This window comes from Corvus moneduloides, chromosome 3 (assembly GCF_009650955.1).
Source record: "Corvus moneduloides isolate bCorMon1 chromosome 3, bCorMon1.pri, whole genome shotgun sequence".
Classification (NCBI taxonomy): domain Eukaryota; kingdom Metazoa; phylum Chordata; class Aves; order Passeriformes; family Corvidae; genus Corvus; species Corvus moneduloides.
The window spans coordinates 106164924-106178300 of NC_045478.1; the positions used below are offsets into that span (position 1 = coordinate 106164924).

Consider the following 13377-nt stretch of genomic DNA (forward strand, 5'->3'; position numbering starts at 1 on the left):
TAAAGTGTGTGCAGTCATTATATTCTGAGTAAACCAAGCAAAGCTTAAAACCAATACAACATGTGGTTTGTTTTCCAAAAGGACCAATTTCACACAATCAATACTCAAGTCCAGTGAAGTGAGTCACAATAAAGATTGCTTTCATTTAAATTAGCAAAATGTGATAGAGGTATGCTTTTAGAACATCACACTGGGTTCCAAAAATCCATAGCTCCTCAGTCTCACAAAAAGAAGACAGAAGGAGAGGAGTGAAAGCAGTTATAAAATACAAGAAACAAGATGTTGTTAACAGTTAATATAAATAGGAGATTAGGAATTGAAGGAAACTGGGGATCTCCCTCCAAAATAAAAACACACCATCAAAATACCACTTTACTGCCACAAAGAACTTGATAAACAAGACAAGATGCAACATCTGTCTAGAAGCGACAGTGCTTGTGTCTTAATTTGGGGAACAAAGGGAGTTTTAGCAGTGATGCTGATCCATCATAGAATGGAAAAAATTGAATGGCAAAGTGTTGTGTAATTTTTGTTCCATATTTAATGAGAATAGGCAGGAATGATAAATGCCCTCATCCCCTAGAGGGGTAATGAAACATGTTCCACTCTTGACAGTAACTCTGGATGAGGTTAAACAGCTGTAAAAATAGACATTCTAAAATCATGCAGGAGTTTAAAAAGAACTGGCCAAAAAATTCTCTGGCTTCCTTATTGTGTATCAATGGTAACTTGAAACCTCGATGAGATGGTCTTTGTCCCTGGGCGAGGTGGCAGGGAGGAGACTACACAGGATGAAGTATGGCAGGAGTACTGCCTATTGATCCTGGGTAGAATGATAAGGTATAAATGCAGGGGTTTGGTCCATCAAGAATTTAAAATTTATGATGAATCGAATTAGTGTGTATTTACAGAAAGTTAATAATGGTTGCATTACACTGTTGGCATTTTTGATTACTTTCTTTGACTAAAAGAAGGCAGCAGTCCCAGTATAATTACACAGATCCTTGAAAAATGTTTGACTTCAACACATAGTGCCTTAAAATATTAAAGTTCTACAGAATGACCAGAGCACACACCATATAGATGAAAAATAACTTTCAGGGTAACTAATGGCTTTTTTTTTTTTTATTGTGGCTGTTTCAAAGATGACTTCTTGACTTGCAGAAAGGAAAAAAGATCCATATTGATGAGTCCTGTAGACAATGAGGACTTTTATTATAGAGTGTTTTAGATACAATATGAATGTAATATAACTACAGTTGTATAAATAAGCAGGAATGGGTTGCTGTGACCTTCCTGATAGGTGGACTGTCAAGCACCACTCACATTAGTCTGACCAAGTGCAGAGTTATACACACAACTTGCATTTGTTCCTATTTCTGAGTGATAGACCTCTCTCCTGGAAAGCTGGGAAAAGCTTGAAGAGTCACCGTGGATAAACTGCTAAACATGAGCCCTCATGTAGTCGAGTGGCCAAAAGAACTGATGTGATCCTTAGTTACACCTGTGGGAATACTGAGTAGAAGTAGAGAGACTGTGTTAACGCCTCTGCTTAGTCCTGCTTCAGAATGAAGTGCTCCTTTCTGGTGACCATAGCAACATGCTGGAAAATTTAGAAACTGTTCAATGAAAAGTCATATAAGGTAAAGCAGAAAAATTCAGTTGTAGTGAAAAGCACAGTGACTGCAATTTGTTACTTTATCAGGGAGAAAGCTGAAGGAGCAAATTGCTTGCACTGAACACATGCGTGCGTTGGGTATGGCATACACCGGTGTAAAGAGAAGGGGTAACTGGGTGCCAAAGCTGGAGAAATTCAGATGAGCAATTAAAGTGTAAATTAAAAGGGCAGCAGCTCTCTAGCCAGCTAACAAGCTTTATACTGGTTTCTCAGTTGCTGGAAATCATCAAGTTATCAAAATTAAATACGTTTCTATGAGATATGTGCTGAAGTTCCTGCTACTAGAACTGAAGCAGGACTTAATTCAGGGAATTAGTATAGCCTGTATTATTCATGAGGCCAGACTAGACAATCAAAATAATTTCTTTAGGAATTAAAAAAAAATAAGCTCTCTGTAAATGAGTCTGTGAATTATTTAAGCATAGTCTTTATGGAACTTTGCTAGAAAGATACATGAAAACTGACTAACAGAGCAGGTACTGGCTTGCTTATTTAGTGATGTTTAATTGTGGGGAATGTGTGTTATGTAGGCCAGGTTCCCTGAGATGAGCTCTTACCTTTCAGAAATCACTGTTGATTTTAGCGGCTGTGGAATTTCATGTTGTCATAACTTCCTGGAGTTCAGGGAATTGAGCTGATCTGCTGAAATCCTGAGCAGTTTGAGTCCTAGTTTCCTGGAAAATATGTGTTGCCTGGGTTATGGTATGGTAGCTGATCATTCAAGGTGCTTTGTAATTCAGCTGGGAAGAGACCTGTTGGTTTCTGATGTTTAGTTCTGTACTTGAGATTGTGCATTTGTGTCCTGCTCAACATTGGGTACGCAGTGTGTCTTTGTATGCTACAAAATTACTGTTTGGCCTCTTTGAAGTACTGAGTTGTGAAACTTTAAAGGGAAGTAAAACAAGGTAGTAATTAGCAGAGAATTTTGTTAGATTTCTGTTGTGCTCTGCTGTGAACAGTCAGTATACAGTGGGCCTAATGCAGGGAAATAAATGAGTGAGAACTTTCATAAGCATGAATTATTATATAAACCGTTGTCCTGGCAGCTGTTTAACCTTGGCAGGGTGATTTTAAAGCGACTCCTACAGTGGTTCTTGCATCTGCAAAATGATGACTTAATGTTTTTCTGCCAGTGGCTTGCAATGCTTTGGCTCTGTGCATGCCAGATCTTTTTTAAATATCAGTTCACACTAACTTTTCTTGCGAAAGCACTGCCAGACTATTTATAAATACACTATGCTTTGGAGCTATGGTAACTGTACTGTTTTCTTCCAGTTGGCTCTGCAGTATGTGTTAGTGGCCAGGGAGCTTGTCCTACTATTAAACACTGTAACATCAGCGACTGTGAAAATGTTGGACTTTATATTACAGACCATGCACAGGTAATTTTCCATATTAATTTCTTTACGTCGATAAAATTGTTTACTGTTCTTGATTCTTGTCTTAATTTATGTTTTTATTTCCCAGGGAATATATGAGGACAATGAGATATCCAATAATGCGTTAGCAGGGATTTGGGTTAAAAACCACGGAAATCCCATTATCAGACGGAATCACATTCACCATGGACGTGACGTTGGCGTTTTCACTTTTGACCATGGCATGGTAACCTACATGTTTTCTTTTGAAGAAAGAAATACAGATGTTGTAGAACTAAAGTCTTCAATTTTTGCCTGTGATTGGAGAAATGTTTTTTTTTTTAAAAAGCGTGCATTTACTCATGAACAGATACTTTAAAATATGCCTACTGCTGTTCTCTTGCCCTTAGGTGGGAGACTTCACTTTAAAGACAATTTAGGTGAAAGAGGTTTAAGCAAGTTTTTTGCAATTGATTGGCATCCTGTTACATTGTATTATGTTGCAGTGACAAAATATCTCTTGAAATAGGATGTAAATGGTAGGCTTACATTTATGCTTCATTCTTTTCCCTTTGAAACGGAGCAAAAAATAAGGTGCTGGATGATTTAGAAATGAAAAAAAAAGTTCTGTGGAGACTTAGCCTTCCTTTAATGTTAGAACTCTGAAACAGGGTATGTACACCTTCTCTGGGAAGAGGACTTTTGTAGCCGGGAATTAGTTGTGGAATTTTAACACAGAATTTCATATCAGAATTGAGGCCTCCTTTCATAAATACGTTTACTTGTGTGGGGTGAAGGTGATAACTTCTAATTACATGTAAAGTAGTGAACAATGAGATTCATAGCCCTTGAAATAAACAGAATAGTTTTTTGTCACTAAAATAAAAGGTAATTTGCTGATTTGTTTTAGGAAAATATTCTGCATGTCTTCCAAAGAGTGCCAGATCATTGTTTTTCCTGCTTGAATGACAAAGTTGCAATTCCCCATGCCCAGATGGCAAAACAAGCAGTTTTCTTTTAGTCACTCTTAAAATGGCAGATTTCTAAGAGTGCTTTCCATCGGGTGTGAAAGCTCTTGATCCCCAGATGTAAGAAATCAGGAAAGGGAAGGCAAGAGGCCTCCTGGGTTGAGACTAAAGGGCAAGAAGGAAATGCACAGGCAGAGGAAGCAGGAACAGGTGACCTGGGAAAAGTCCAGAGACACTGTCTAATTGTGTAGTGATGGGGTCAGCAAAGCCAGGGCGCGGATGGAGCTGAACTTGCCAAGGCACACAAGGAATGACAGGGAAGGATTCTACAGGTATGTCTTTCAGAAAAGGAATGTCAAAAAGAGCACATCACCCCGCCCCGCCATGAGCAACAGCAGCAACCAAGAGATGAGGAGAAGGCTGAGGTACTCAACAATATTTTGCCTCAGTTTTTACTGGCGGTCAGTCTTCCCACACCTCTTGAGTGGATGGACCTCAAAGCAGGGACTGTGGGAGCAAAGTCACTCACACTGTAAGAGAAGATCAGGTTTGTGACTGCCTGAGGAACCTGAATGCACATAAGTCTATGGGGCCCAGTGAGACACATCCCAGAGTCCTGAGGGAACTGGCTGATGCAGGTGCCAAGCTACTCTCCAAGACATTGGGAAAGTCATGGCAGTCAGGTGAAGTCTCTGGTGACTGGAAAAGGGAAACATTGCACCCATTTTTAATAAAGGGTAGAAAGGAGGACCCTGGCAGGTACCAACCTGTCAGCCTCACTTCCATGCCTGGAAAGGTCATGGCACAGCTTCACCAAGGACAGGTCCTGCCTGACGAACCCAGCGACCATCTGTGATGGAGTGACTGCAGCAGTGGAGAAAGGAAGGGCTATGGATGTCATTCATGTGGACTCCTGTAAGGCCTTGACACATTCCTGTACAACACCCTTTTCTCTAAACTGGAGAGAAGTGGATTTGATGCAGGGATGAGGAATTGGTTGGATAGTTCCATCCAGAGGGTAGATGCCAGTGGCTAAATCATGTCCCTCAGTGGTCTGTACTGGGACCAGTACCATTCATCAGTGATAGAGACAGTGGGATCAAGTGCTCTCTCAGCATGTTTTAACCCAGACCTATTCAGGTTTTTGAGAGTTGGCAGACTGGAAATAGCATTAACAGGAAATCCACTGTGGATAGAAACTAGTGAGGCCTTTCTCCTTTTTTGCCCAGGTTGCTGGGGAGGCAGGGATAAACGACCAAGGCAGTGCTAGTGGTAGCTGTTGGATTTGTGGTTTTCTGGTTTCAGTGGAAGGCAAACAGGTCACAGAATGCTGCCATTTTTGCTGCTGGCATAAAGTCTTGTGAGTGGAAGGTGAAATATGGTGGGATTCTGCTGGTAGGTGCCTCTTCTCCACTCTAATACAGTCTAATAGACCATATTTGTTCTGTGTTGGGCAAGATTGCACCAGCTGAGAATGGCCTGCTGGCAGCTGCCTTCTGATGGATGGCTTTACATCATTTTCTGTTCTCTAGAGATGATGTTGTTTGGCTGGTTTGCAAAGAGTGGTGGCAGATGTCTTTGGTTTATATTATCTCATTGTTTGGACTGCATTAAGCTGTAGTAACATATTGTGCAAATACTTCTAATCCGCTTCACTGGGTCCATATATCCATACATCCTTTCAAGACTTAAACATACTTGGAAACAGGGAATGAAGTGATTTCAGCTATTAAAAAAAATGGTAAAGGAAAGTGCTTCAGTAAGTCCTGCAGGGGAGGTGTCTGTGTGTAGGCTTGAGGGTTAATTGGAAAGTCTGGGTAGGAGCTGCTTCTTGTTTAAGTACTGAAGTATAAATATTAAATACATGAGCACTGAAATATTAAAAAAAGTTAAAAAGTCAGGCTGAATTCACTTGATTAATTTTAAATAAAAGTGTATTTGATCTATTTTCTGAAACGCCTGTTTCAGAGCTGTGATCAGTGTGGTATCACAAGCAAAGTGGAATAGAAATAAATGTTTCTCTTTTGTTTAAGGGAAACAGTAGCACATTAAAGAGAATGTGTGAATAGCGTCTATCTCAGCTGCAAATATTATTGAAGTATTTCATAAACTCCTTTGAAAGATTCAGCGCCCCCATGTCTTCAAAGTCTGCTTTGGCAGCACCTTCTATCTTTGCATCATGTCTAGTGATAGAGTCAATGAAATGACATCATTGGCAATGTTTCTATGCTCGTTAAGTGACAGTGACGTGGTATCCTTCAGATACAAATCCTGTATATGTAAACAAATTAATGGATTTTCTATGTTTGCTTCTCTCACTTCTTTTCTGTTACTTTCTGTAATTTTTTTTTATATTGTTTCTGACTGTGAAGTGGGATAAGTACATTCCAGTGCTGAATTCCTACCCTACACATTCTTTTCCCGTGGGCTTCTGTGCTGGAATGCTGTCTCCAAAAGGTTCAAGAGTGCTTTGTTTTTCTCTTCCATGTTCTCAGATTGTTCTTTGTGTTTTGATACTGGTAGAAACTTAACCTCTTTTTTTAAACTGGCAATATCCTGACATTTGCCTTAGTGCTGTGACAAATGTTTAACAAGCTGGCATTAAAAATGCAGCGTGGCATTGGCAGCCCTGGGTGCCTTACCCTGACCTCTCAGGTGCCTGAGATGAGTTACCAGGCATCTGTCATAAATTGTATTTTGTAGTTGTATGCAAACAACAGAGAAGTTCCAATTTAATGTAAGAATAAGCATAATTTTACAGTTGAAAGCTGAGCTCTAGGCAAAACCGTTTTCATTTTCATTGCTCCCAAATGAGAAGCTTGGGGGGTTTCTTTCTGATGAAATAGAAGTGTAGCAGCGTGTGTCTAAGTTGGGTGATCATGCCTAGTTTACAGCTCAGTGTTCTAGATACTACAAATCATATAATTTTAAAGAAATGGGTCTATAAATCCAAAAGAAAATTAGGCATATGCCAGTTTCTATACAGACTACATTAAAAATTCAATTTGCCTTTTGCTGTGCATAAAAATAAAGGGTTTGTTTTGCATCTTGGATGTGATTTTCATCATATGTTGCATTTGAATTTTCATAAAATGCACTAACTCTCAAATAAGGACCCTTTCAGGGTTTGGAAAGCAAATTTTTATAAGCATAAGTAGTTACTCTTTTTTCTCTCTTGGTCTCCTGTTGTCTTTTTTTTTTAATTTTGTTTTTTTTTCTACCCTATTGGGGATACCAGATTCAATAAATATTTAGGAAATGTTAAATCTTACACAATTATATCTTTTTTTTTTAATGCATGTGTTGTTCAAACAGTAACATGAAATGCCTCTGTGTTTCTGTAATGTTGTGATCTTCAAAACAGAGAAAGAAAAAAAAGCCCTTTTAGAAATAAAGGGGGGAAAAATCTTCTGAGAAGAAAAGCAGCGCCAAAATCTCATCAGATAAAAGTTTTGACTCTAAAGCATTTCAAAGCAGTGTTTGTTAGACTAGACAACATGCAGAAAGAGAAAAAAAAAAAAAACCATCCAAGTTCAATTACTGAGTTAGTCTTGATGTAAAAAGTCTTCTGAGTTTTTCCCTCTGTGCAGGGTCCCATCTTCGTGATCACATCTTTTTCTGTACAGTATGTGCCAGGTGGGAACATCAGCATTATCATTGCTGTGGTGTTTGTTTCTTATTCCTTTACCTGCCCAGATCTTACCAGCCTGTAGCAGTGTCCTTGCCCGCACAAACTGTCACTGTAGCTGTTATTTTGTGTCCACAGCTAATGCTTTGCCTGGAATTGTAAATAAATTCGATGTACAGAGCTGCTTTTCTAATATTTAGGATTTTCAAGCAGAAAGCTACTTGGTATTTTTGTGTAAGATAGTAGTACTTTTTCCACATGCATCCCTTATTCCTTCTTCCTTATTAATCATAGGGGCCTCTTTTCCCTTAGCAATCCTGGCACTGTCTGGTGCCGGGTGCTGTGTCCTCCAGGTTCTTCTGTTAGCTGTTGAACTGTAACCAGAAACCCCCACAAAGTCCAAGTCAGATACCCAGCACATTTAAAAACCATTCTTAGAAGGAGGTGGAGGCAATGGAAGGCTTGAAGTCCCTCTTTGCAGAGGAGGGGTATTGACCTTCTTGGCCTCAATAGCTGCCTGGCAAGTCTCCCAAAAGGATCAAGGCTTGAGCTGCCAAACAGCTGGACAGAGCTTAAGGGTTGGGCAGCTTGAGTGTGCTGAGAGACAGAAGTGATGCGATGCTTCCTCTCTTTCAATTTAGTTTTTCTTCTGGTTGGGCAAAATGGGCATGAAATACCATTAAAGTTCACCTTAAGAATAGGATGACTTGGAATATTAAAATCTTCTAGGACTGTGTCAAGAAAATGCTGTGAAAGAGCTGACACAATTAATTGGCAAGGCCCTAGAATGAAGTAGAATCAGAGAAATCATTGGGCAGGGAACAACTATTTTGCCAGGTGAATTTTCAGATGGGCCAATTCATGGTTGGCGTGGAAGGAGTGTGCTTGGGATGGCTTTGTGCAGTGGCCTTTTTTTTCCCTGCCCATAGCAATGCTGTTCATAATGCTCTTGTTTAAATACAGTTGTGTTGTGGGCCTGCTGCTACTGTTACAGTGTCTAAGTGTACACCTTTTTAAAAAAGGGAAAAAGGAAAAAATTGTACTACTTGGCCACTCAGACCAATCCAACCCTGGAAAAATTACTGAACTCCCACATTCATATAATTTATTTCGATCAGTTGTTTCAAAGAAATTTAGCACACTTCTTCCTAAAGAAATGATATTTTTGCCAAATGTATATAGTTCCTGGTCTGAAAACAAGTAGGTAGTCTTCTCCATAGCACTGTCTTTTCTGTGTTGGGCCTGTGGGCTTTCTGGCCTTAGAAAGGAGTCTGATCCTTAGGAGCTGCTGAGGAAACCTGATACTGAGTCCTATTTAATGTGCTATATCTAGAGTTGCCATTTTTTCATGGTATTTCTTGAGTAGTCATAAATAGCGATGAAAACACAGTTGTCTTTGAAACAGTATTTTATTTTTGGAAAAATGAAATTATATAGTGTCAGGAGTTGTTTTAATTAGCTATATAAGTACTTACATGTTGTCAATTTTGGTACAGTTTCCTTTTAAATGAGGGTTGTATTTAAAGGGAAGGGAGGGGAGGGAATAACCGTCATTTAAAAAAGGACTTTTACAGAAAACTGCATGTTTTATGTCTTCAGGGTTATTTTGAAAGCTGCAACATCCATAGAAACAGGATAGCAGGCTTTGAAGTGAAAGCATATGCCAACCCAACAGTGGTGCGTTGTGAAATCCATCACGGCCAGACTGGAGGAATCTATGTGCATGAAAAAGGAAGAGGACAGTTCATAGAGAACAAAATCTATGCAAACAATTTTGCAGGTGTTTGGATTACCTCAAACAGTGACCCAACAATAAGGTATCCTTTTCCTCACTGATATTTTACTGCACAGAGGAAGAAGAGATTTAATGGGGATGGGATAAGTGGACTTTAATTGAATTTGTGAGGAGCTGTAAATATTCCTGTATATGTAGAAATGAAATTGTCTGTGTTCAGTTGAACTGCATTTTTAATTTGTGTGTACACTTAGAGGTAGGTCTTTCTCAAAGCAGCAGAACATAAGTTCTTTATTTTAAATCTGAATGGTGTACAGTCCTGGCCACTACATACATATGTAGTGTTGTACAGTGTATTAGAATCACTTCACAATGTGGATTTTTTTGTTTCTTAGGGGCAATGCAATTTTTAATGGGAATCAAGGTGGTGTTTATATCTTTGGTGATGGAAGAGGCCTTATTGAAGGAAATGACATTTATGGTAAGCTGATTTGCTTGCTGCATATTGATTTCTGAGAAAAATGAATGTGTAAGTTGTATTAAATAACACTTTTGTTGACAGGTAATGCATTAGCAGGAATACAGATTCGAACAAACAGCTGTCCCATCGTTCGACACAACAAGATTCATGATGGTCAACACGGAGGAATTTATGTAGTAAGTGCAGCCTACAGACAGGCACAAACTTGTGTTCTGTTTTAGAAATGTTGGGAAAAAGTACCCTGTGTGAAATGTTTGTCCTTACAATGCTTTGAGTTCCTTAAATTATAAACCATGTTCATGGTAAGAGACTGAAGCTGGTGCTGCTGTTTAAAAGATGAAGGCTTTTATGAACGCCACTAAATTATTCCTGTTACAGAGTAAAATATTTAAAATGGGATAGATTACAGAATTTCATCATTGCTTGGTTGAAAGCTTTGTGAAAAGGCTTAGTTTTCATAGTAGTATGTCATCACTTTAAAAAAAAAGTCTTCTCAGCTCTTTTGGAGTGTAATGTGTTTACCACTAACCTCAGAGAAGATTTTTTTCCTACTGCCTTCAGGATGATAGAAATTGGAATTGTTGTATTGAAAAAGTGGGGAATAAAGCACAATTCCCAACATGTGCAAGGGCTCTGCTAACTGAACTGAAAGAGATGTCAGGTTCCTTTAAGCAATACCAGATTTTGAGAAATATGTGTCTGTCTTTCTGCCAAAGGTTACCTGAGGTCCAGCTAATGCTGCAAGTGTGCAGCTTCATCTCTTCATTGAGTAAATTTAACCAGCTTCTTCCCCTGACTTAGAAAGCTGTTGTTTGTCCTCTGAGCCCAGACATGTGGTAGGGATGGTGACCTTCAGAGCCATGCCAGCTTTTTGTCCAGCGGGGGGACGTGGCTGGGTGTAGGTTTAAGAACCATGAGCCAGGGCTTTCATGTGAGTGCACAGCACTGGGGAGGCACCTCTCCTGCCAACAGCCAGCAGACATTTGCAAATACCACTGCAGAGCCTTGAAACAGAATGATTTAGATGCAGGGTGTTCTTTGTTTCATGGCAAACATTCAAAATCATGATACACTGTTATTTAAAAAAAAAAAAGTGAAAAAACTTACTCAAAATGGAAAGTAATTACTTTGCTATGGTAAAGAAGCCAGAGGTGGGAGGGATGGGTACAGCAGGAGAAAGAGTATTGGTGATTAGCAGGTTTTCTTAACTCTTAAACCGTCTTGTATTTAGCATGAAAAAGGACAAGGTGTGATTGAGGAAAACGAAGTTTACAGCAATACATTGGCTGGAGTCTGGGTGACAACAGGGAGCACTCCAGTCTTGAGGAGAAACAGAATACACAGTGGGAAACAAGTGAGTTTTGCTCTGTGGTTACAAGGGGGCCACAGAAAAGAAAGTCTTGTGGTTTTATGCCTCATTACTTTGGAACTAATAATATAATTCTTGATGTGTTAGGTTGGAGTTTATTTTTATGACAATGGACATGGCGTGTTAGAAGACAATGACATCTATAATCACATGTACTCAGGGGTTCAGATAAGGTAACATTTATTCTGATTTTATGCCAAAACAGACGTAGCTTGTTATGTGCTCTATTGTGTCTTTTTAGCTGTTCTTGTCAGTTTGTTTATAAAAATAACTTTTTTTGAAATCCAATATGTCTGAATACCCTCTGCTTTAACCTACAAGAAAGTTACCACAAATACAGCCTGGGTATTGACTGGAATATGTGGCTCTTGAAGTCTGTAAAGATACTGCATGTTTGGAAAGAACCGTATTTTACTAAGATTTTTAAGCAGTGAGATCCGTGGGGCACTTCTTTAGAGGTGTTTGAGATGTTTGGCCTTGGGATGTAGTAAATGACTATAAATGACTTCTTTTTAATGACTTTAAAATGACTTCTTTGCCTACATTTCACTCTAGAACTGGAAGCAACCCCAAAATTAGACGCAACAAAATCTGGGGTGGTCAGAATGGTGGTATTCTGGTCTATAATTCTGGTAGGTTTGTTTTTTATGTTTATCCCGAATTGTTTGTATTCTGTGGTGTTATATTATCTTCTCATTTATTATACTTTTTGATTTTATTTTTTTCCACCCTTCCTTCAATTTTAGGGCTTGGATTTATAGAAGACAATGAAATTTTTGATAATGCCATGGCTGGTGTATGGATTAAAACAGACAGTAATCCTACATTAAGAAGAAATAAAATCCATGATGGAAGAGATGGAGGCATCTGTATATTTAATGGGGGAAGAGGTAGCTTTTTCCCTTACTGTTTTAGACTGAATATTCTGGATAAGAGTTAAATTTCAGTTTAAGCAGTGTTCTTTTTGAAGTGCTCTTTAGAAACACAGCTCATGTCTTCTGAAGTGATAAAATAGTTACAGCGAACATACCCTAATGCTTTTTAGCCTTAATTACATTAGTAATACTGCAATCTGTGGGAGGCCGAGAGGTAATTAATCTCATCCAAGATAACTGTTAGATTGCTGCTTAGGACAGTCCTTTTATCCCATTTGCTTTTGTAAGCTTTGCCAGTTGACTGAAACACAGTATTGAATTCAAGTCATGTAGCCAAAATCATGCTCGTGAGTAGTTCAGGTTCTGCCAGTGTCCAAGATTCAAGGGGAAAAACCCACAGATCTTTAAGGAATCTTTTGTTCACTTGTAAATGTAGAAGTGGTCCCTGTCTGAAATCCCCTGACTGTTGTGTGTCCTAATAGCAGCTTCTGATATTCTGCAGATAATCACTTGCTCTAAGTGAGCTTTAATTTTAAGTCAGTGTTTTAAAGCAATCCTGTCCTGCTTTAACAATAAAATGCAAGTGAAGCTTGGCTTTGGCAATCCGCTCATTTTAGAAGACAAGAACAGAGAGGTGTTATAAAAATTTAAGAAAAATTTGGAAAGCAGAAAGACACAGTTTTCTGCAGTGGTGCCTATGATCCCAAATTCCGTGCTGTGTACTGAAAAAATACACTTCAAAAATTACACACTGAGAATTACTTCAAACTGGTATCACTGATGTCAGTGCTGTTGGTGCATATTCTCCAAATGAAAGGAGTTATTAGGAGGATTATGACACATAAGATCCTTTGAAAACATTTCACAGAAAGGTTACAGGTCAGAAAATGTTCCCAAGCTCAAATGTCACATTTGTTGGTCTGTCATAGGTCTTCTGGAAGAGAATGATATCTTCAGGAATGCTCAAGCTGGTGTTCTTATCAGCACCAATAGCCACCCTGTGCTAAGGAAAAACCGAATATTCGATGGATTTGCTGCAGGTTTGTGCTGTTTAAATCAAATTTGGAAGCTTGGAGTCAGCTTACTCTGAGTTTTCTTACCCCATGGTATTTAGACGTTTTAAAAGAGACTGGGATATCCTTCAGTGTATACTAAAAGTCACTTGAGAATTCAGAATTGTAGTCAGGGTATATTTACAGCAATCTTGGAATTACAGCATGTTGGGAGATGACACGTACTCTGTCTTCTTTTTTTTTTGTGAAATACTTTCCATTATTTTATTTTA

The 13377-nt window shown here is 38.8% G+C and overlaps 1 protein-coding gene across 2 annotated transcripts in view; it reads left to right on the plus strand.

Moving 5' to 3' along the window:
• FBXO11 (F-box protein 11) overlaps window positions 1-13377 on the plus strand; it is a 68999-nt gene that overhangs the window by 51271 nt on the left and 4351 nt on the right. For both annotated transcript variants that reach the window (XM_032103207.1, XM_032103208.1), the window contains exons 10-19: window positions 2954-3060; window positions 3146-3283; window positions 9232-9449; window positions 9763-9848; window positions 9930-10024; window positions 11080-11202; window positions 11305-11390; window positions 11773-11849; window positions 11964-12107; window positions 13022-13132. In XM_032103207.1, the coding sequence (XP_031959098.1) occupies window positions 2954-3060; window positions 3146-3283; window positions 9232-9449; window positions 9763-9848; window positions 9930-10024; window positions 11080-11202; window positions 11305-11390; window positions 11773-11849; window positions 11964-12107; window positions 13022-13132 (1185 nt within the window). The remainder of the gene's footprint in view (window positions 1-2953; window positions 3061-3145; window positions 3284-9231; window positions 9450-9762; window positions 9849-9929; window positions 10025-11079; window positions 11203-11304; window positions 11391-11772; window positions 11850-11963; window positions 12108-13021; window positions 13133-13377) is intronic.